This window comes from Topomyia yanbarensis, chromosome 3 (genome assembly GCF_030247195.1).
Source record: "Topomyia yanbarensis strain Yona2022 chromosome 3, ASM3024719v1, whole genome shotgun sequence".
NCBI classification, from domain to species: Eukaryota; Metazoa; Arthropoda; class Insecta; order Diptera; family Culicidae; genus Topomyia; species Topomyia yanbarensis.
Window position 1 is genome coordinate 122,658,343 of NC_080672.1, and position 21,509 is coordinate 122,679,851.

General features: G+C 38.9%; 1 protein-coding gene across 7 annotated transcripts in view; it reads left to right on the forward strand.

The window, feature by feature from the left end:
• LOC131692357 (kinesin-like protein unc-104) overlaps nt 1–21,509 on the forward strand; it is a 149,241-nt gene that overhangs the window by 123,341 nt on the left and 4,391 nt on the right. For 4 of the 7 annotated variants that reach the window (XM_058979358.1, XM_058979357.1, XM_058979356.1 and 1 more), the window contains 12 exons: nt 120–518; nt 583–1,040; nt 1,103–1,217; nt 1,280–1,446; nt 1,511–1,716; nt 2,152–2,421; nt 15,675–15,812; nt 15,884–16,345; nt 16,411–16,501; nt 16,565–17,230; nt 17,290–17,479; nt 20,613–21,459. In XM_058979358.1, coding sequence (XP_058835341.1) covers nt 120–518; nt 583–1,040; nt 1,103–1,217; nt 1,280–1,446; nt 1,511–1,716; nt 2,152–2,421; nt 15,675–15,812; nt 15,884–16,345; nt 16,411–16,501; nt 16,565–17,230; nt 17,290–17,479; nt 20,613–21,459 — 4,009 coding nt within the window. The remainder of the gene's footprint in view (nt 1–119; nt 519–582; nt 1,041–1,102; nt 1,218–1,279; nt 1,447–1,510; nt 1,717–2,151; nt 2,422–15,674; nt 15,813–15,883; nt 16,346–16,410; nt 16,502–16,564; nt 17,231–17,289; nt 17,480–20,612; nt 21,460–21,509) is intronic. The other 3 variants (XM_058979359.1, XM_058979361.1, XM_058979363.1) reach the window with 3 other exon arrangements.

Genomic DNA, 21,509 nt, shown 5'->3' on the forward strand with positions numbered 1-21,509 from the left:
GTACAGTAGTATAGCGCACCTTTCCCACAATTGAAATGTTTCTTTCACCTACGCTCATTGCCAACCGAACCATTCAGGAAAAAAGTGGAACCAAACATTTTAACGTTTATCCTTTCCAGAGGATGAATGCATCAAAATGGAAAAGGGTGATGGAGGTGGCGGAGGCGGCGGTGGTGTTGACAGCGGAAACGCCGATGGCGACATCGGCGAAATGGAGAAGAAAATTTGCTCCCCCAACAGGCTGCGCAAACGTACCGGCTCCAGCACCGAGATGGCAGTCGATCAGCTGCAGGCCAGCGAGAAGCTGATTGCCGAGCTGAATGAAACGTGGGAGGAGAAATTAAAGCGCACCGAACAGATCCGCGTCCAACGGGAGGCCGTCTTTGCGGAAATGGGTGTTGCCGTCAAGGAGGATGGCATCACAGTGGGCGTTTTTTCGCCGAAGAAGTCACCTCATCTGGTGAATTTGAACGAGGATCCGACATTGTCGGAATGCTTACTGTACTATATTAAAGACGGTAAGATACTGAGCTGCAAACTATTGTGCAAACGGCTCAATTTATCACTTGCGTTCTCTTCCAGGTCTAACTCGTCTCGGTACATCGGAGGCAAATGTCCCCCAGGACATACAGCTTTCGGGTTCACACATATTGAAAGAACATTGCGTATTTGAGAACAAGGATGGCGTTGTCACATTGGTTCCCCATAAGGATGCGTTGGTTTATCTCAACGGTAGGAAGCTGGTAGAACCGGAGGTCCTTCAAACTGGATCGCGCGTTATACTTGGTCGGAATCATGTGTTCCGTTTCACTCATCCGGAGCAAGCGCGAGAGAAACGCGAAAAAACTAAAGATAAAGACGTTTGTGGCACACCGGGCACTAACGGGGAGGTGGCGGATTGGAACTTTGCCCAGGGTGAATTGCTGGAAAAGCAAGGTATTGATTTGAAAGCAGAAATGGAGAAACGTCTATGTGCGCTGGAGGAACAATATAAACGTGAAAAAATTGCTGCAGATCAAGAATTTGAAGAGCAACGTAAGGTGGGTAAACCTTATACTCGTTCGAGTTGTGAATTGTTTTCAATTCCTGCTTTTTTCTGCAGACATATGAAGCACGTATTGATGCTCTTCAGAAACAGGTTGAAGAGCAATCGATGACTATGTCGATGTACAGTAGCTATAGCCCAGAGGATTTTCATCAAGAGGAAGACATCTTTGGTGAGATTTGATCAATTTTCAAAACTATTGCACATTAGTTAATAAATAAATTTATCAAACAGTTAACCCTCTATTCGAATCCTGCTGGACAGCTCGCGAAGCCGGTCTGGCTGCTTGGGCTTTCCGAAAGTGGCGATTCCACCAGTTTACTTCACTTCGAGACGATTTATGGGGTAATGCAATATTCCTAAAGGAAGCCAATGCTATATCTGTGGAACTAAAGAAAAAGGTATATATTTTCAAAAGTAGCTACATGTATTAATGTAATTAATAATTCGTTGTCTCCGTAACAGGTTCAGTTCCAATTCACTCTACTAACCGACACATTGTACTCGCCGCTTCCTCCGGAACTTACATCATCCTCATTGATTGGGGGAGCTCTTACCAACGGTCAAGAAGACGAGTTTGATCAGGTACCTATTCCTCGTACAATTGTTGCTGTTGAGGTAACCGATACCAAAAACGGGGCTACACATCACTGGAGTTTGGATAAATTACGGTATGAACGAATACCCATACTGTATTTTTTTCGTCTGTCTTTCTAACTGTTTTGTCTATGATTGAGTATAGATCGTTTTAAAAGTCACTACACAAACACTCTCTACATTCTGCCAGATGTACATTTTAGTGCGTTTAAACTGGCATGCAAAATCCTCAAAGGCAACGTCTTTCTATGCTCACTTTACACTATCGATCAACATATATTCTGTTCAACAGCTTCAGTTTATTATTCTATTCTTTTCATATTCGATCTTCTTATTATTAACATCAGACGAGAGAAAATGATAGATTTTCTTTTCTTCCTTTTCTTTCCACTCATCTGTATCACTATCACTCTCAACTACTAACCTGTAACCATAATCTGACCACACACTACAAATGCAACCAAACAACCCACCAAAATCATTGGCTGGCTTTGCGCTGCGCTCGCTAGCTATCGTCTAGAGCTGATGCGACAGATTTATAACTCTGCGGAATCGTCGCCCGAGGTGATGAGATATTTGGTCGATCTACCGAAGACGGATGTCGAACAGCAGTCCAGTATTGGTTTCGTGCAAAATTGTGACATTAAATCCCTATTGGAACCCGGCGATGGTGAATGTACGGAAGATTGCTTGACGTCACCGTCACTGCCAGCCGATGCCAGGGCCAGTGCGGGGCGTAACTGCGGACGGCTAACACTGGCAAACTTAATGCCCTCTAGGTGCGATAACCAATAAAAAGTATACGCAACTGCACACTGCAGACTGAGACTGACCAATGGTGTACAACGTCGGCGGGGCTTGCGCGGATCGTTGATAGTATTTAATTGCTGTTTTGTAATTTGATTAGTAATGTTAGTCAAAATTAATTGAAATGATTCGGAACACGCGTCAGGGTATCTAAATAACATTATTGATGAGACGTGCAATTCCAGCCCGAGTATGCATCGATGCATCCTGCACTGGTGCAATAGAACAGCTACGATCCATATCTATGCGCAAGCTTTGCTCTTGGCTAATACTAATTGCATTTTGGTGTTTTTAGTTGTTTTGCACCTCATTTGTCATTTCTTTCATTAAATTTTTGTTCTGTTTACTCCGTCTGATATGTAGATGTATATGCCTAATGTTTTATCTTATTTTTCTCATCATGCATACATCATTTTTTTCTATAAAGTTGAATTGTACAATATTTAGTCAGCAAGATTGATACTCGTGATCTTCTGGAATCATATAATGCAAATCCTGTTTTTGGAGGATACAATCCCATAATTTGGAAGCTCGTTGAGTTCTTCTGACAAAGATGGTTCAATGTAATGGTGCTTAGCTGCCGCTCTATGCGTAATTGTCCCATGTGCATAGGGAATCCCATAGCACATGGGACAGTTATACTTATTGCGCCAGTTAGGGAGTATAGTTCTATTCGATTTTTCGCTTTGTTCAAACGCCAGTGTCCATTATTATTATTTAGTTTCGCCACGTCATCAGTTTCTTCCATGAGTTTTCGATTGTATGTAGGGTACTGATTTCATTCCACGCGATTGACAACAAGTCAATAGTCTGATGTAGCGAAATTTTTTAAGTCAGTTTTCGAACTTGAGAACCTCACCTTCCAGTACTAATTTGAGCATAGGCTTCCGTTTTTTATATCAATTTTATGGCGTTAATCACTGCCTGGTTCATAGGTTGGCACTCGGAGATAACGTTTGGTGGTAAATAAATTGATTCTATAATATTCGCCCGAATGACATTCGCCCGAATGACATTCGCCCGAATGACATTCGCCCGAATGACATTCGCCCGAAAGCCATGTACCCTAATGACATTTGCCCGAATGTCACATAAACCCGAATGTCATTCACCCGAATCCCATGAACATCCGAAAGACATTCGCCCGAATGTAACATAAACCCGAATGCCATTCGCCCGAATTCCATATACCCGAAAAACATCGAAATCATTTAATTTATTAAGCTGAAATACAAATTTTATAACATTTGATGTAATGAAGAAATTAAAACTAAAGCGATACCAGTCAAACTGTCAAATCACCTGGTTTGTATGATTCAAATAGGGTTTCCAGTTTTAATTCCGTTCGTGAGTTCTTTTTAGACTTTTTAGCAGTTGGTACTGCTTGTAGTGTACGTACATCCGTACTAGGGTTTTTGTCTTCAAGCTGCGGCTACTTCTACACACCATAGATGTAGGATTTCCACGGCTTAACAAACCGTTCCATTTATTGTGCCAGCCTTCTACGTTATTGGTGGTCCTAGGAATCTTTTTCGATACATTTTCGAAAACTGACCACGAAGTGGGGAGAAATAGGGGGCTCGAGAAACTTTTTGGTTAGCTTCCTTTCTACCGAAAATTCAATTTTTACTAATGTAATCCAAAAAATCGTCGAGAAGCTTTGGACAACTTTTCCTCAATTGTTCGAGTGCCATTGGAATACCTTGAAGGCAACAAATTGTTTGCAAATGAGTTGTAATCGGTGAGCTTCCGAATATTTTGTCTGATGACCAAGTTGTTTTAGTTTTCTGAAAAAAAAAATTTGGTTTAGATGGAAGAATCATCTGTGAAGGGCTGCACCGAATAAAAAATTTTCAGCAACGTTTATCACAGCTGTCTCGAGAGCTATCTTGAGAGCTATTTGGTATATAGATTCATGAAATTGCTCTTGTTTTGAAAGAAGGAACCAACCCTTATGTTTGAATAAACCGGGCAGACGAGTGGATCAACCGTTTACTTGCAAACTTATTTGGCATACAGATTCAAGGATTTGTTCATGTTTGAAAGAAGCAATCAACCCCCAATTGTGTAAAAAGAGCTGCTCATGTTTAAAAGAAGGAATCAATCCCTAAGTGTGAGTAAACCGGGCAAACGAATGGATCACTAGTTTGATTGCAATGGCTATTTGGTACACAAACTCAAAGAACTGCTCATATTTAAAGAAGGAATCAACCCCTATGTTTCAATGGATACCAATAGATCACAGGTTTGCTGAGGCGGAAGCTCCGCTTCGGTTCCTCGACCTCGGAAATTGTGGCATAACCGCATCACACTACTTTCGCTACATAACCTTTATGAGCTCCTATTTACTAACGACGTTATGCCAAATGGACTTCCACCATGCATGATATAATTACTAATTTAATTGATTCAATTTGTAACGAAACATCTATCGTTACAAATTGAAACTGGGCCTTATACGCATCAATTTGCACCTGAAGGGCATTTGTGGCGTTGGCAACGGAACCTCAGCGGTGTCGGACAGTACACCTAAAAGCGATGCGGCATACGCCACATCGCTTTCTGGTGCACTGTCCGGCTTCGCTGCCGCTCAGTCGGCTTTAGACTAGCTATAGCCGCTATGTTTGAGTAAACCGGGCAAACGAGAGGATCACAGGTTTGCTTATAACTCCGGCGACGGGTGGATCAACGTCTCGTCCAACGGAATCTCAGCGGTTTTGCGCCTCTTCGGATCCTTGGCCTCGGATATGCGGCCAAGCCGCATCACACTAGCTCCGCTGCACAAGCTCACTTGTTATTGTTCAGTTGATCAAACTTTGGTTGAAAATTTCACATTTCCGCTCTCGGATTTGGTTTATTTAGGATAAAATACACACTTTTGGCAAAAAACCACTAAAGTCTCCAAACTAGGCAATTACCGATTTTATATTATGCTTGAGTGAATGTGGTATTCGGGTTAATGACATTCGGGCGAGTGGTCCATTCGAGTTTATGACATTCGGGTAAATGGTCCATTCGGGTTAATGACATTCGGGTAAATGGTCCACTCTGGTCAATGGTTTTCGGACGAACGTCATTCGGGCAAATTACTTTCGGGCGAATGTCATTTGGGCGAATGTGATAGAACCAAATAATATACCTATGGAAATCAGAATATTCTAATTTTACTTAGTTACATTTTAATGCAAAGTGTACCAAATAATATCACCTTAATTAATCCATCATCCGACTTCAAAACGTCTCCTCCTCCGTGTCATCGACCATTTTCGTCATCAAAAGGCCCTTAAATTTCAAGTAAGTGTCTATACTCACGGAAGCTCTTTCTCCGGCTACATGCTATTACCCTTTATAAAAAAATAAATTATTTAAAAGTAACTTTTGTCGTATTCAATTATCTATAACATTGCTCTCTGCAATGTTTTAGATATTAGAAAAACCCACAATTTCGATGAACATTTAAAATTACGCTACGATGTTTATAGAAAGAGTTAGAGCTGTTTCTTTGATTAAAAAGGTCATATTTCTTAGTCAGTTTTCTAAATCAGTTGCAATGAAATAGTGTTATCTTGAAAGTACTATCAATCTACTACAAAATCCTGAAGGAATAATTAGTATCCGTTAGTATCCAAGAATGTTGCGAACGAATGGACACTGCGAATATTTGAGTTCTTACGGCGTTTATATGCTATTCAATCTTAATAATAGGAAAGTGAAAAAGGTGTACATTAAAATGTTGATGATCTAGTTATCCTCTGTTCTATCGATAAGCTGTTGTCTGCGTCGTCATGTAACTTTTTATTTTGATCATCCTCGATTTTACTGCAAAACTGCAACAGCTCACGTTTATCAATTTCAACTATAAACAAAATCGCTAACTAATAAAGGGCGAACATGAAATTATTGCAACACCGAAAATGTCATGCCAATTTTCTTAAAATGTTTAAAATCAAACCAAAATTTTAGGGCAGTTTTATACATATATTTACTTCAAAAATCAAAAGAAAAGTTAATCGATGGAGCCTTGAGTGTAAAATTGAACGCATTTTCGGTTGATGCCCTCCATCAAAGTCTTTACAGTGTCATCTGGTACCAGTTTCTCTTTTTTTCCCCTTTTTTTAACATGTTAACATTTTCTTAACATGTTTTCTTGCTCTTGCGAAGTTCCCGCTTCATCATTGCCCAGTACTACTTCACCGGGCGCAGCTCCGGACAGTTTGGCGGATTCATGTCCTTTGGAACAAAATGGACAGAATTGGCCTCATACCACTCCAGGACACTTTTAGAATAGTGGCATGATGCCAAATCTGGCCAAAATAGCGGAGCTTCGTCGTGCTGCTGCAAGAACGGCAAAAGGCGCTTCTCGAGGCACTCAGATTTGTAGATCTCGCCATTTACTGTGCTCTTTGTCACGAAAGGCTCACTCCTCAGTCCGCAAGAGCAGATGGCCTGCCAAATGAGATATTTGGAGGCGAACTTCGACATTTTGTTCTTCTTAAATTTGTCGTCCACATAGAACTTGCTCTTGCCGGTGAAAAACTTCAACCCAGGAATTTGCTTAAAATCGGCTTTTATATACGTTTCGTCGTCCATCACACAGCAGCCATATTTTGTCAGCATCTTCTCGTGGAGCTTCCGTGCCCGAGTTTTAGCCGTCGATTGTTGCCGCTCATCGCGGTTTGGGAAGTTCTGTACCTTGTATGTATGTAGTCCAGCTCTCTTCTTTGCATTCTGGACGTAGCTCTGCCGATCTTTTTAGCCAAATCACGGCTTGAGACGTTGGGATTTGCTTTAATCATCCGTTTCACCTTTCCCTGCGTCTTTTTGTGCTCCGGTCCCGGTTGGTCCAACGTCAACCGCTCCTGGAACCGCTTCAACACTCTGGAGACGGTTGAATGGTGAATGTTCAATATTTTTCCCAACTGCCGGTGCGACAGGTCAGGAAATTCCAAGTGTTTGGAAAGAATTTGTTCTCTCGACTTGCGTTGGTTCACCTCCATTTTCGTTGAATCGAAAAACACGACTTCGAGTTTGACAGCATGTAAACAATACACATCAATGAGAAAGTGTGCAAAATTTGGTTGATTTTTACCCAATGGTAAAAAAGTTATGCCCTGTTGAATGTGTCGCAATAATTTCGTGTTCGCCCTTTAAACGGTTACATGAGAATGTATGAAAAATGAAAACATACTGGAATCCCCAATATAGAATTTTTTGACAGTAATGTATAGGTCAAATCAGAGTATCCGATCAACAATGAATATCGAAATCGCTTTATTTCAATTTTGCGTTTCTTCACGGTTTACAGTATACCAAACAAATATTCATGTTAAGATTGACGGGGGGAGTAAGAGATAAGGTTCAATCGGTGAAAATTGCTTTTACTGGTTTGTGACGATCCGCAAAGTGTTGGTTACTACTATCAATTTCCCTATGATAATGTAACATTTAGTTAATTTCTCTAATTTTCATTGCAAAATATTGAAAATAATTGATTGTGAATCTTCCGGGTGACTAAGAAAATCGGTGTGCATCATAGCTCACAATTTACTAGACCAATCGTTTAGTAATTTTGCACAGTTCTTCTTCTCACAATTCCCAATGGAACTACGAGCGCTTTTCCATTAATTATTATATCACTTTTACAATAACTCAATAACCGATTTTTATAACTAAAATCATATTTTTGAATTCTGTGCATATAAAATGATTGAATATAATTTCCTTTTCTTGAAACCTTTTGTTTAATTATGTAACGGATGACAGCTTGGCTTGGTCAGCAGAATTTGTTGTATATTTGCGGTAGAAGGTGAAAAACGCTTAACATAAGCGACAACCGAGATTGGGCCGCAAAAAATCCAAATACTCGCAGTTTTATTCTTTCATAACATTCTTGCGGATACTAACGGATTCAAAGCATTCCTTCAGGATTTTGTAGTAGATGGTTAGTACTTTCAAACTTTGCTGAAGTAACTTTATCACGAAAACATCATGAAAAGCCAGAAAATCCTTTTATGACCTTACTTTTTGCCATCTTTTTTAGTGTTTGAAACCACCATACGTAGCTTATGTTTCAAAATTGACGTCAAAACTGGTTAGTGATTTTATGAAAATTATTTAATTCGTTGGTATCTAAAACTTTCTAGGAAAAACTTATGTGATACAAGTTCATTGTATATAGAAAACATCAAAAAGTTAATTTCGATGACCTTTTCATCAGCACCCTTTCAAGGTGAATGTTTTAAGGTATTCAGCAAAGTTACTTCAAATTAACTGTTCTAAAAGATTGTAAATAAAAAAATATATTTTCATTATTGAATGAAAAAAAAATTCCAAAATGGGATAACCCCTTAAAAAATTAAGGTGCTAACCGAATTAGATACTTTATTAGGTTTAATGATACTTTGCTGAATTCATCTTAGACCGTCTTTTTTCGGGTTTGGGACCTCATCCAAAATAGCTCTCGGAATTCCTTTTCGTGACTCGTGAGCAGTGATGTACACTTGGGAAAAAAATCCATCTTCCCGGGTTTTTATTTTTGGGTTTTAACCGGGTTTTTTCCTAAATCGTTTTAACCCGGCCGAAACATGGATTTTTTCGTTCTATCGAATTTATGATATTCATTTAAGGTTTTTTAAAGAATCTTGCACTTAAATTTGAGACCGAACTTAAAAGCCTCAAGGTGTGTTGTAAAACCCTTTTTAAATATCCTAGAATGTAATAATCAACTATAAACATCAAGCGTAAAAATCGGACAGAGACAGCACGAGAATCGCTTAGAAAGTTCTTACACGAAAAAGTCGGCAAGGATGAACCTCCAGTATAATCTGCTCACAGGAAATTCTGTTACATTCAAGATTAAAAGTCGTTGTAAGAGCCGGATATATTTTTCTCGGTTTTTATACTGAAAGTTTTTAATCTACTTTTGCATCGAAGAGCTCCTCTCCAATTTTACGCCCGAAATTTATATCCAATTTTACATTTTACATATTTAAAACGGGTTTCACAAAGCATTTTCTGTTCGTGCGACTTGTATTTTCGGTCATTCATTTAGTCCGCAGACATTCCAGCTCGTTTTATATAATACAGCGGACAATATTAAAAATTACTCTGACCAGTGCAAATCACAATAATAGTGTGATGCCCAAGCTATGTCCCGGTCAGCGTGGCAAGCAGAAAGTTAGCAAAAGTTGAGCAAAGCGAAATTGATGCTGGCAGAGTTTCTGCGAGCATTTTTGTGCGATTTGTGCGAGAATTCTGGCAACGAATTCGCTCAAATGCAACAAGCGTTTCTGGCAGAAGCGGTTAAACCAACCGATGGTGCTCACTTTTATCCAGAATCCTGCCAGATCTTTGTCAGATGTTTTGCTCGATTCGTGCTAAATTCTACCAGGTAGGAATTGCCAGGATCTTTGCACAGTTTATGTCCGAGTCATGCCAGGGTTTAGCTCGGTTCCTGTCAAAATTTGCCAGAAAACACGAGCGAAACCGAGTTCGACCTAGCTCAACTTAGAAAAACTCTAGTAAGAGAACTGCGGAGAGAAAAACAGCATTTTTGGCAACGTATGCCCCGGCATTGTATGGCAACACGTCCAATGTTATAAGGATAGGCAATGTTAGATTGGATTCGTTTTTTGACAGCTAAACGCGAATCCAATCGATCCAAAATGGAGTCTCCGCAGTTCTCTTTCTAGAGTTTTTCTAGCTCAACTAACCCGACAGGATACGCGCAGAAATCTGACAGGGCTGCCAAACCAAGACTTACAGAAATATAGCAGAGCGGTCACTGCCAGAAATTTGCTCACTGGGGTTATATCCTGCTTGTTACACATTTTAGGGGATGTTCAGCTTTTAACGAAATTCAGGTAGGTATTCACTCAAAATTTTGTAAATACCTACTTAATTCAGTGAGTAATATGCTGAAAGAGAGTGGTCTTGACATTCGTAAACACCGCAATCAGAACATTCAGAAATTGCAATCGGAAATCTTTCAGCATCAACTACATCAGCAAGATGTATGTTTAGGTTGATTCACAGTGAGAAACGCAATCGACTCAGCTCGGAACGTGTTGGAAAGCTAAGATATCATTTATTTAACAACCGTCGTGCGGGGTATCTTTGCGCACTTTTTATCAATTTTCAATTTTGACGAATTATAACTCCTTTAATAATCGATGGATTTGTATCATATCAGCACAGATTTATCGTCATCGTGTATGTATTATTTATGCCAAATATGAGCAGAATGGGTTTACACATAAAAAAGTTGTATTTACATTCATTTAAATACCGTTAATTTATACTGATATCAGAGGCTTTTTCAACGATAAAACATCACGCATTTATCGCATTTTCTAAAATAAGGGATTCATTTTAATTCAACATTTACAAAGTTACTTGTCAGGAAAACTTGAGTGGGTGCATATTGTTTTTCATATAGAAAAAAGGAAAATGATGAAAAATGGCAATATCAGTTTATTTCTAGTATGTAAAAATAGGTTTTTAAGAGCATTTAAAGATTTTTTGAATTATCAATTAGTCATACGGTGGGATTGAAAATTTCGCAAAATAAAAAAAAGTGAAATACATAAGAGGCTATTTATGACGTATATTTGAGTGCTAAATTGATGCCGTAATTAGGACACAAGGCCACGTTCTCAAGTTATACACTTTTTATGTCAAGAATTCTGAAATAAAGGTTCGAAACAAGTTTTTTCGCGCTCAAGATCACACTATTTCGCAACCACCAACTTTGGAGGTTCAATGTCTTCAAAGAAATTATACAACATAGTACAGAACATCTTGAAAAAAAAACAATTTTGGTAATTAATAATTACGGAGAATAAACTTAAAACATTATTTAGAGGCTTGGTATCTTCGGTAAAGTTGTTGATAATGATATTAAAAACTTTTTTAAAGACACAAAAATATTCAAATGCTCATTAAACCCGATCCTAACGTACTAGAAACAAACGGAAAACGCAATTTTTCTTCCTTTTTCTTCTTCCTTCCGAAAAACACTTAAGATTTTCTGTTTTGTTGAGCAGTGTTATTTTACGAGCCTCCAATTACTTTTATCGACCCTTGAAGTGTTCTGTTTGTTTTGGTAAACAGTGTTAGGAAAAATGACAAAAGGCATCTGCAACATGTTTAAAAGACATGGCTCTACAAATGTCAAAGGTATAATAAAACTAATAAAAGCGCGTCTGTTAGTAAATATTGAAAAACTAAAGTATGCAAAGTAGCCCCACATATCCAAAGTAGCCCCGCACGACGGTATGTACAAAATTTGTAAATAAATGTGAGATCAACGATCAGACAATGATTAAACCGAGGAAGACTTATCAGAATTGTCAAATTCAAGCTAAACTTCAAGACAATAATTCTCGTAAACAAACGAAATGTATGGATAACAATACATTAATGTTCAATTATTAAAATATCAAAAATTGCAAAAAACCCTATCTTCCCATGAAAAAAACGGTTTAACCGGGAAAAAACCTTGGGTTTTTTCTCCAAAATTACGAATACCCAATTTGGTACATCACTGCTCGTGAGTAAAGTCATGGTGAGAAAAGGGCCCCAAATTACCATTGGAAATCAAAATGAAACCAAATTAATCCAAAACATGGTTAACTATCGTTAAAATGATTTTTAATTAGTCAAATATCTTTAAAGACGACGGTTTTAGTTTTATTTTTGTACAGAAATAAACAGGAAAAAAATCACATATTCGTTTCTAAGTGCTGTCGATAAAATATTCTTAGTTTTGTGATAAATAATTAGTGTAACTAATAAATACTGAATCCTGAGTTATGGTGTGCACGATTCTTTGAGCAAAGTTTCGTGGTTTGAACAGCAGTAAAACTTTGCGTAAGAAACCAAAACTATAAGACAAAAGTTTTTTTACGCAGTTTTTTGAATCACGGCGGTTTTTTACGCGGACTTCTGAATTACCGAGGTTTTGTTTTACTCGGTTTTTTCAACGCACACGCATCTCCCGGGTAAAAAACCCTGAGTGATATATTTAGAGCATTCAGAGTGCGGAAAGTGAGGCAATATCACCATATGGACAATTCCCGTGTTTTCTAAGAAACTGTACAATTTTCGATATTTTTGTTCACTCGATTGGTTCGCAAATAATCACTAGATGAAGGAACACACCAATTGCTAAATAAACCAAATCTTAAGTCACTAAAAATTCAAAAATCTGACAAGTTGTCAAAAAATATCAAATGTTAATAGTAATGTTTATCAAACTAAATAAATTAAACATTCGCATATATAGTACGGTAATTGTAAATTCCATTTTACAATTACCGTGCGCATATTGATTTTAGCTATTTGTAACTTAAAAATAATTTACCAAGACTTTGTACTTTCTGCAACAAATCTGCGAAAATTGGTCTACAGCATGGGGCACAATGAGCACAACGCAAAAATCTATGAATTTATGCATTAACTTCTCAAAAGTTATCTATATTTGAACTATGTAGTTATGCATCTAATAGTTCCTTCAATAATGGTAAAAAAAAACTATAACATGCAGTTCGTACACGTACACAGGACACGTCACTAAATCAATGATTAAGAAGATTCTTTGTAAAATAAGAATTTAATTTTAAATTTCATAATAAAATGTAACAATTATGCGACTTGGTCATTTTGTTCCTTAAGATTGCTCCTATTGCCCCACAAGATAAAATAGTAAGCCAAAAGTCAGTAATTACGTTCACCTATTATTTTCAAAGATTTTGAAATTTCTTGAACACCTTTGATAGCTGCTTGTGAAATATTTGTTGCGTTCTCCCAATAGGACAAATTTGGAATTTTTTGCTGGATATGTCATAGATATATTAGCCTTTAACCTTAGGGTGCTCCAATTCGCACACTTTCCCCTATTTATGATGAACATTGGGTTGCTGAATTTAATGTCGTAACTAAATCTTGTATAAAATATCACGGTCACAACTTATGCAGTATCAAGTATAATTTTGAAATTGTCAAATTTGGAGGATTACTATCTTCGAAGAAGTTTTACAACATAATACAGCATATCTTCCAATAAAAAGAACTCTGATTAATCCTCCTATAAGTAATCATGGAGAACTTTTCAAAAATAAATTAGTTACATACTTGATGACTTCACTAAAGTTACTGAGAATGTCATTTGAAACAACTTGGGTAATTTATATGTATAGCAATGAATAGTACAATATTACTATAATGATAAAAAAACGATCACGGTAGAATGCGGTCGTGCATCTTTGTGTATTCGTTTAATTGGGGTCGTTTCAGGCAGATATCTTAGGGGCCATCCATATACCACGTGGACAATTTGGGGAGGGTAGGAGGTTCGAAAAAGTCCACGCTTGTCCACGGAGAGGGGGGTGGGTGTATAGAAATAGTCCACGTGGACTCATACTTATATTTTTTTTTTCTTAATGTGGTCATAAAACAAATTTGCATCATTGGCATAAGCGCTTGATGTTTTTCTTTAAATCATCCCCAAAACTATGCGACTTGAAGAGCTCCTAACAGCATCGCATGTGCATGCCGTAAAATCAGTGAAAATCTGCACCGAGTAAAACATTTCCCCCAGAAACACTTTATTCAATCTTCTTCATCGTACTAAACAACTATTTCAGAATTTTAAATCATGTTGATTGTACATGAGCCAAAAGTTCATAGTTTACTTAAATTTTGTGTTATTGTGATGAATGCAAAAAGTGACTTTTAAGCATACATTTTTGCATTTGCATTTATGATGTTTGTAACTTTCAGAAATGTCTAAGGAAACCTACAAAGTTTGAATTATGTTTTCATTCGATTCTTCAGGTTACCGCCAGTATCAAAACAGTCTAACACAATACTTTACCTGAAATTGGAAACTCTATTTATTATATTAATTGACAAAAACATCGGGAAAGTCCACGTGGACATTGTGGGCGGGGGTAGGGGTACATGAATTGTCCACGCTTGTCCACGCATGGGGAGGAGGGGGTTGACGTGGTATATGAATGGCCCCTGAGTGCAAATTATTGATAGATGTATTCTACAGTCTCGGTTCTAAAGATAGATTATTTTTCATTCCAATTATGGGTAAGCACTATCATTTTCTTGGCAGCTGTTAACTAGTTTCGATATTATCTAATCACAAAAGAATTAATTTTATGAGAATTAATTTCGCTCATTTTCAATATTTTGATTTGTAATTAATATTATAATCATTATTATTTTTAACTAAATAGTACCAACATTATTTCATATTAAAGTTATTCACGTCTTATATTAACATCAAAACACCATACATGTTCACTGGCATTATTCAGGCTAGGACTAGCAATATTACACAATACAGCACATGCCTTTGAGGATGGAATGTACTGCCAGTAGCTGCTTCTTATTTTATTTTCACTTCAAACTGGAATTAAATCAGACTAGCCAAACCAAGCGTATTAAGAGATACAATAAATTTTTAACATTTTAATAAATAAAAATTTGTAATGATTAAACTGCCGAAATTGAATTGAATTTTGAACATTACTGCATTTTTTGGCAATTACTATTTTTCTAGGAAAATCAACCACCAACTTGAGGAAAAAAAACTTTGGCTGTCATTTCCAGATCTCCATATTCGTATTCCTGGCATATTAAGATTGAATGCGAAAATTATATTAAGATGCGAATTTTATTAGGCTCACATAGATTCTTGTTGGTTTTGTTGCAATCTCTCGTCAAAAATAAGCTCGCAATTCAGAAGAAGACTATTATGAGAGTCATTTGCATGTGATCTGAATTGACTCTCACGTTGTTTATGTTGGACAATATTATCATGATGATTACTTCGTACGTTAATCAAGAATACAGTAAACATCGTCTTTTATATATTCATTGCTAATATTTAATCTGTAAATATTGCTATGGCAGTAATAGGCTTTGTAGTTTTGTATAGTTTCTAGCTTAAAACTACAAACACCTCACTGCTCTTTGGTTGATGCCATTTACTCTAATTTTCACAGTATCCTGTGCGATAAGAACGGCAATTTTCAGTGAGAAATATTCTGACCCAGCATTTTCATAAGTAGCATTTTGTAGTTTTATGTTAAATGTCTAGTTATTTATTTTGCATGTAGTCATGCTTCTCATATCATAAATAAAACAGTGATCATTTCGTTGAATTCTCAATCAAACTAATTTGCCACTTTTCAAACTTTACAAATTGTAGACAACGTTTGGAGTTGATGCGCGAAATGTACCACAACGAGGCAGAACTCAGTCCTACTTCGCCTGATTACAACGTGGAGAGTTTGACCGGAGGTGATCCATTCTATGATCGCTTCCCGTGGTTCCGCATGGTTGGAAGGTAATTGATGGGTTCTAATATATACATATATTCATTTCCGTAAGTTATTTCACGTATTTTCTCTTCCGCAGATCGTTTGTGTATTTGAGTAACCTACTGTATCCGGTACCGCTTGTGCACAAGGTGGCGATCGTCAACGAACGTGGCGATGTTCGCGGTTATCTTCGTGTTGCTGTTCAACCAGTTATGGATGAGGAAAATGCAGATTTCAGCAACGGCGTCAAACAGTCCGCTCGCATTCTGTTCGATGAGGAGCAAAACGGTCAGCACAAGATACCGAAGATTCGCACGATTCACGATAAGGACGAAAAGTACATGGAAGGTGCTAACGATATCATGAAGCTGGAGGAATTGGAGCAGGAGGATGCTGACTCGGGTCGTGGCGATTCGAGTGTCGCTTCCGAGTTGCACGACTCGAACGAACATGAACCGGGCGAGCATCTACAGCCGGGCAAGGAATTCACATTCCGTGTTACGGTTTTACAAGCGACTGGAATTGCGGCCGAATATGCGGATATCTTCTGTCAGTTTAAGTAAGTTTTTGCCAGGGTATTGTTTTCTTTGATTGTAGATTGTTTTATGTTATAATTTGTTGCAGCTTTTTGCACCGCCATGAAGAAGCTTTTTCGACGGAACCGGTCAAAAACTCTGGCTCTGGAGCTCCACTTGGATTCTATCACGTACAGAATGTAAGTTAGAGTCCCCATCGAATACGGGTTCGTTTTAATTCGAATTCATTATTTTTTGAACAGATAACAGTACCGGTCACAAAATCCTTCATCGAATACTTGAAAACACAGCCGATAGTGTTCAAGGTTTTCGGCCACTATCAACACCACCCGTTGCACAAGGACGCCAAACAGGATTGTCATATTACACGGCCACCTCCGCGGCGTATGCTACCGCCGAGTATTCCGATCAGTCAACCGGTTCGCAGTCCGAAGTTTGGACCGTTGCCGTGTCCCCCTTCGTCAACAGTATTAGCCAAGCATGACGTGTTGGTATGGTTCGAGATATGCGAACTGGCTCCTAACGGCGAATACGTTCCCGCCGTGGTCGATCACAGCGATGATCTACCGTGTCGTGGCTTATTCCTGCTTCACCAAGGTATACAGCGCAGAATTAGGATAACGATTGTTCACGAGCCAACCCCGGAGGTCAAGTGGAAAGACATTCGCGAGCTAGTGGTAGGACGTATCCGAAACCAACCGGAGCCAGCAGATGAGCTGGATGATTCGGACTCGTGCGTTCTGTCGCTGGGCCTGTTCCCGGGCGAGGTATTGGAGGTACCCGGTGACGATCGGTCATTCTTCCGTTTTGAAGCCGCCTGGGACTCTAGCTTACACAATTCGGCGTTGCTCAACCGTGTCACACAAACTGGCGAACAGATCTTCATCACGCTTAGTGCATATCTAGAGGTAGGTTTTTTGCATGTGGATTTTTGTGGCAGTTCAACTGAATGCTATATTCAACACAGCTCGATAACTGTGCCCGTCCGGCCATCATAACGAAGGACCTGAGCATGATCATCTATGGACGGGACGCACGTACTGGACCTCGTTCGCTCAAACATCTGTTCTCGGGCCAGTATCGCAATCCGGAAGCGAATCGGTTGTCCGGCGTGTACGAGCTATCGCTGAGGAGAGCTTCCGAAGCAGGTAGTCCAGGTAGAAATGTGCTAGTGTGTAGAGCGCTAATACTACGAAAGTCCCACAAAAAAAACGATCTTCTCTGGGCAGATTTTTGTTCGCTATTTGTGTTTGCTTATTTTTCGGCTACAGTTGTTGTTTTCTTGGTTTTGTTTGCTTATTAGAGATGGTTCACAACGAACAGTTTCGCTGTACTTTAATTATCTTATTAGATAGTTGAAATAAAACTAGGTGTAATTGCTGGCAGTCTAAAACGTGCTTAACCGAATCGAAGTTTCAACTAGTTCGGTTGGATCGAGACATAACATCAAAGGTACTTTTTACGCAACGAAAGGTTACAACCGGAGCTCGTTTGTTGTAGTTCTTTGATACTGAAATTATTGTCACAGATTAAGTAAGTCTTGACTCAAACCCAAGAACATTCATTGGATCTACACAACAATTGTTACAATACTGGCATACGGGTGCCTTGTTTGGTGACAGAAGGAAGAAGTCATAACAAACCAATCAAAGTTAAACCGTCTTCAGAGAATGGTCTTGATGGCGATGACTGGTGCGACTCTAGAGGCACTCTTGAACACAAATCCACTATATGTATTTTTGAGACAAGAAGCACTTTCTGGTGCATACAGTCTTAAGGTTGCTGGGCTCTGGAACAGTAACCCAATAGATCGTGTAACTATCCACACAAGACGGTGGTCCCAAATTTTTACTTGGGATGAGCATACAGTATCTCCCAGCGACTCTTACACTCACATATACCTTTCCTTTTAAAATCTTAACCCATTCATGCCCATGTTGTTTGTGGACAACAACGTATTTAAACAGCTATAACTTTTGATTGAGGCAAGATTTGCTCACTAAAACTAAAACAAGTAAGACTTGTAAATGTGACTATTGCCTTTCATTTGAGTACTAACGGTTACAAGGATCGGCTCTAGAAATGAAGTTATTACAGTTAGTCTGATTGGATTCCATTGGAGCAGTGCTGCTAGGAACAGTTTAAGTTGACGACGTAAAATGAATTTTTCATATATCTTCGTTATGTTGCAAAATTATTAAAAACTGATAAAACTTATCAATTTAAAGTAGCTTTGGCTACGTTTTCCACGCAATTGGACTATTGTAAATATTCTAGAAGAATTGTATTGAGCATTGGAAGGTAAAAATTGAACAGCTTCTAGCACTGCGAGGGAAGAGCCTATCTTTATGTAAAACGGCTTTTTGTGTTTCTTGGCCCCACCTTTTTTAAGGAAAAATAGTTGTGAAATCCTACATGCACTAGCAAAAAGTTGGGCATGAAAGGGTTAAATATGAGAATTTCTCATTGCGAGGAATGGCTGAAGTTTATGTAGTTTGTTAAACTTTTTCTTTGCCAATCTCATTCGCTTGGTAGATATTGCACAGTATTCCAAGCAGAAATCTTCGCGATTCTGTGGTTACAATAGGCACTTAAACAGGGAATTTGCGGCAAAAGAAAATCTATTTTTGCTCTGACAGTCAGGCTGCTCTGAAAGCACTTAATTCGGCAGATTTGAGATTGAAATTAATTATCGCATGTCGAACTCAAATCGAAGATCTTGGCATTTCAAATACTATCTACCTTCTATGGGTGCCCGGTCATTCCGGTTTTACTAGAAATGAATGGGCGGATAAATTGGCTAGAGCTGGCGCTGCGACTGACTTCGTTGGTTCAGAACCAGATCTATCATTGTCGATTAATTGGATAAAACACAAGGTTCGCTCTTGGGCTGCATCCGTTGGCGTAGCTTGCAGTCTTGCGTTCAACCAAAAACTTTTATGCCGCATGTGAGTTCGAAAATATCAGAATTTACTGCATTTTTCCAAGCACAATTGCATTATTCCAGTCAGGGTACTGACTGGACATTACAAGCTCAATTATAACATGGCTACTATTCAGCGTGCTGAGTATTATTCGTGTGATCTTTGTCAATCCGATTATGGAACTTCATACTATTTGATATTTAAATGCCCTGCAGTAATGCAATTGCGTATCCGGATTTTTGGTTCTCCATACGTAGAAGAAACTATGTAAACTTGTTCCCACCTAGTGTTAAAGAGCTATAGTTACAATATCTCTTCAGGGTGTTGTCGATCTTGTATTTCAATATCCCCTCGGGGGCGTTGTTATATTTGCTCATCGACAAGTGTCTTTTATTCCCATGGGATTGAAGAATACTTGCGCATTGTCTGTGTTCCCTGTGTCATTATTTTCCATATCCCTAACCTTATCGCTTCCCCAATCCTTTCCATTAAGAAATGATGAAAAGACAAATCACAGCCACCCACAAATCTCCGATCAACATTGGGTACATGCCATTCGAGCTAGTCCTGATAGTCTCTCGCGAGGAAAGGTTAATGGGATGGTTAATAATTACACCATATGGAATATTTTTCTGGTAACAAGGTAGTTTATGTTGGAAAAACATGTTTATGTAGGCAAAACATGGAATACTTACAATTGTAATCATCTAAAGAAGTGTTTCTGAAAATATATTTTTTCGGCCGCATCAAAGATTCACTCAGGGTAGTGGTATCTAGCAGTAAATAACTCGGAAGCTTTTTTCTTCAGAGCGTTCCATAAAGTGTCAGGTCGCGTCGTTGGTTTTACCGCAGATAGAAATCTTTGTTATACCAAATTACTCTCACATTTCGTACAGCTAGTGATCAATTCAACTTATGCCAAATTATTCTGATCTAATATATTCAACAGACGTGCAAACACTTGCCTAATGTTGCTCACAAAGCACAAACAACATTTTTAATTCAGGAAATTCTTGTTTTAAGTAACGCAAAACTGTATTATATTAACTTAAATAAGTATACTTCCATTTCAAACGTTAAATTAGATTAAAAAGTCACCAGGAAGCTTTTAGAATCGTGTGAGTGCGAGTGATTCAAAATTAGTAGCTGAACGTAACGTTTGCATTCGTTCTTAGTCTTTTATTATTCCAAAAACCTCTTCTTTTTTAGGCTTGTTTCTTCCTTAATTATTTAGTTATGTATTTTGATTCGAGTATTCAAGAAGCACTTAATTTTTTGTTCAATTATCGAATTAAAAATCAACCGATATAAAATAAACATTGAATTAACAATTTTTGAAAACAAACTTTCATCCACTAAACTTCAGGCGTGCAGAGACGTCAACGTCGCGTTCTGGACACTAGCTCGACGTACGTCCGCGGCGAAGAGAATCTGCACGGTTGGCGTCCGCGTGGCGACTCGCTGATCTTCGACCATCAGTGGGAACTGGAGAAGCTAACCCGGCTCGAGGAAGTCGGCCGCGTTCGACACCTGCTGATGTTGCGCGAACGTCTCGGTATGGATACCACACCGAACCCGACCACCAAAACCGAAAAGGATGTGTGCAATTTGGCCCAGCGAGCGAGCGCCTCGCCAGTGCACATGGTCATCCCACATTCACCTCAGACACCGGTCAAGGATCAGCAGACACCGACGATGCCCGATCGAGAATTGACTCCACGTGAAACGGAGTTGGTGTGGAAGTGTGTCAAATTGATCCAGGGACGTATCGGGAACAAGGTCGATTCGAGCGAAACCAACAATCAACTCGCGGTGGATGCCTCACCTGGCGACGAAGGCTGTGCTGATATGAACGCCAGCTACATATCGGGTAATTCCGTCGAGCTCTGCTCGCCGGATCGAGTGGAAATACCCAACGGTTGGGAAGCGCCGGCACCAGCTCCACAAACACAGGAAATGCCACTGCGGTTGTACGTACCCGAGCTTGAAGAGATTCGCGTGAGTCCTGTTGTAGCCAGGAAGGGATATCTGAACGTGCTAGAGCATGGCGGTTCGGGTTGGAAAAAACGTTGGGTAACCGTGCGACGTCCGTACGTATTTATCTTCCGCTCCGATAAGGATCCGGTTGAGCGTGCGGTATTGAACTTGGCTACCGCTCAAGTTGAATGCAGCGAGGATCAAGCGGCGATGGTTAAGGTGCCCAACACCTTCAGGTAAGTTTGATTGACGATGGGCGGTTCGGTTCTAAATGTGGTATTTTTTA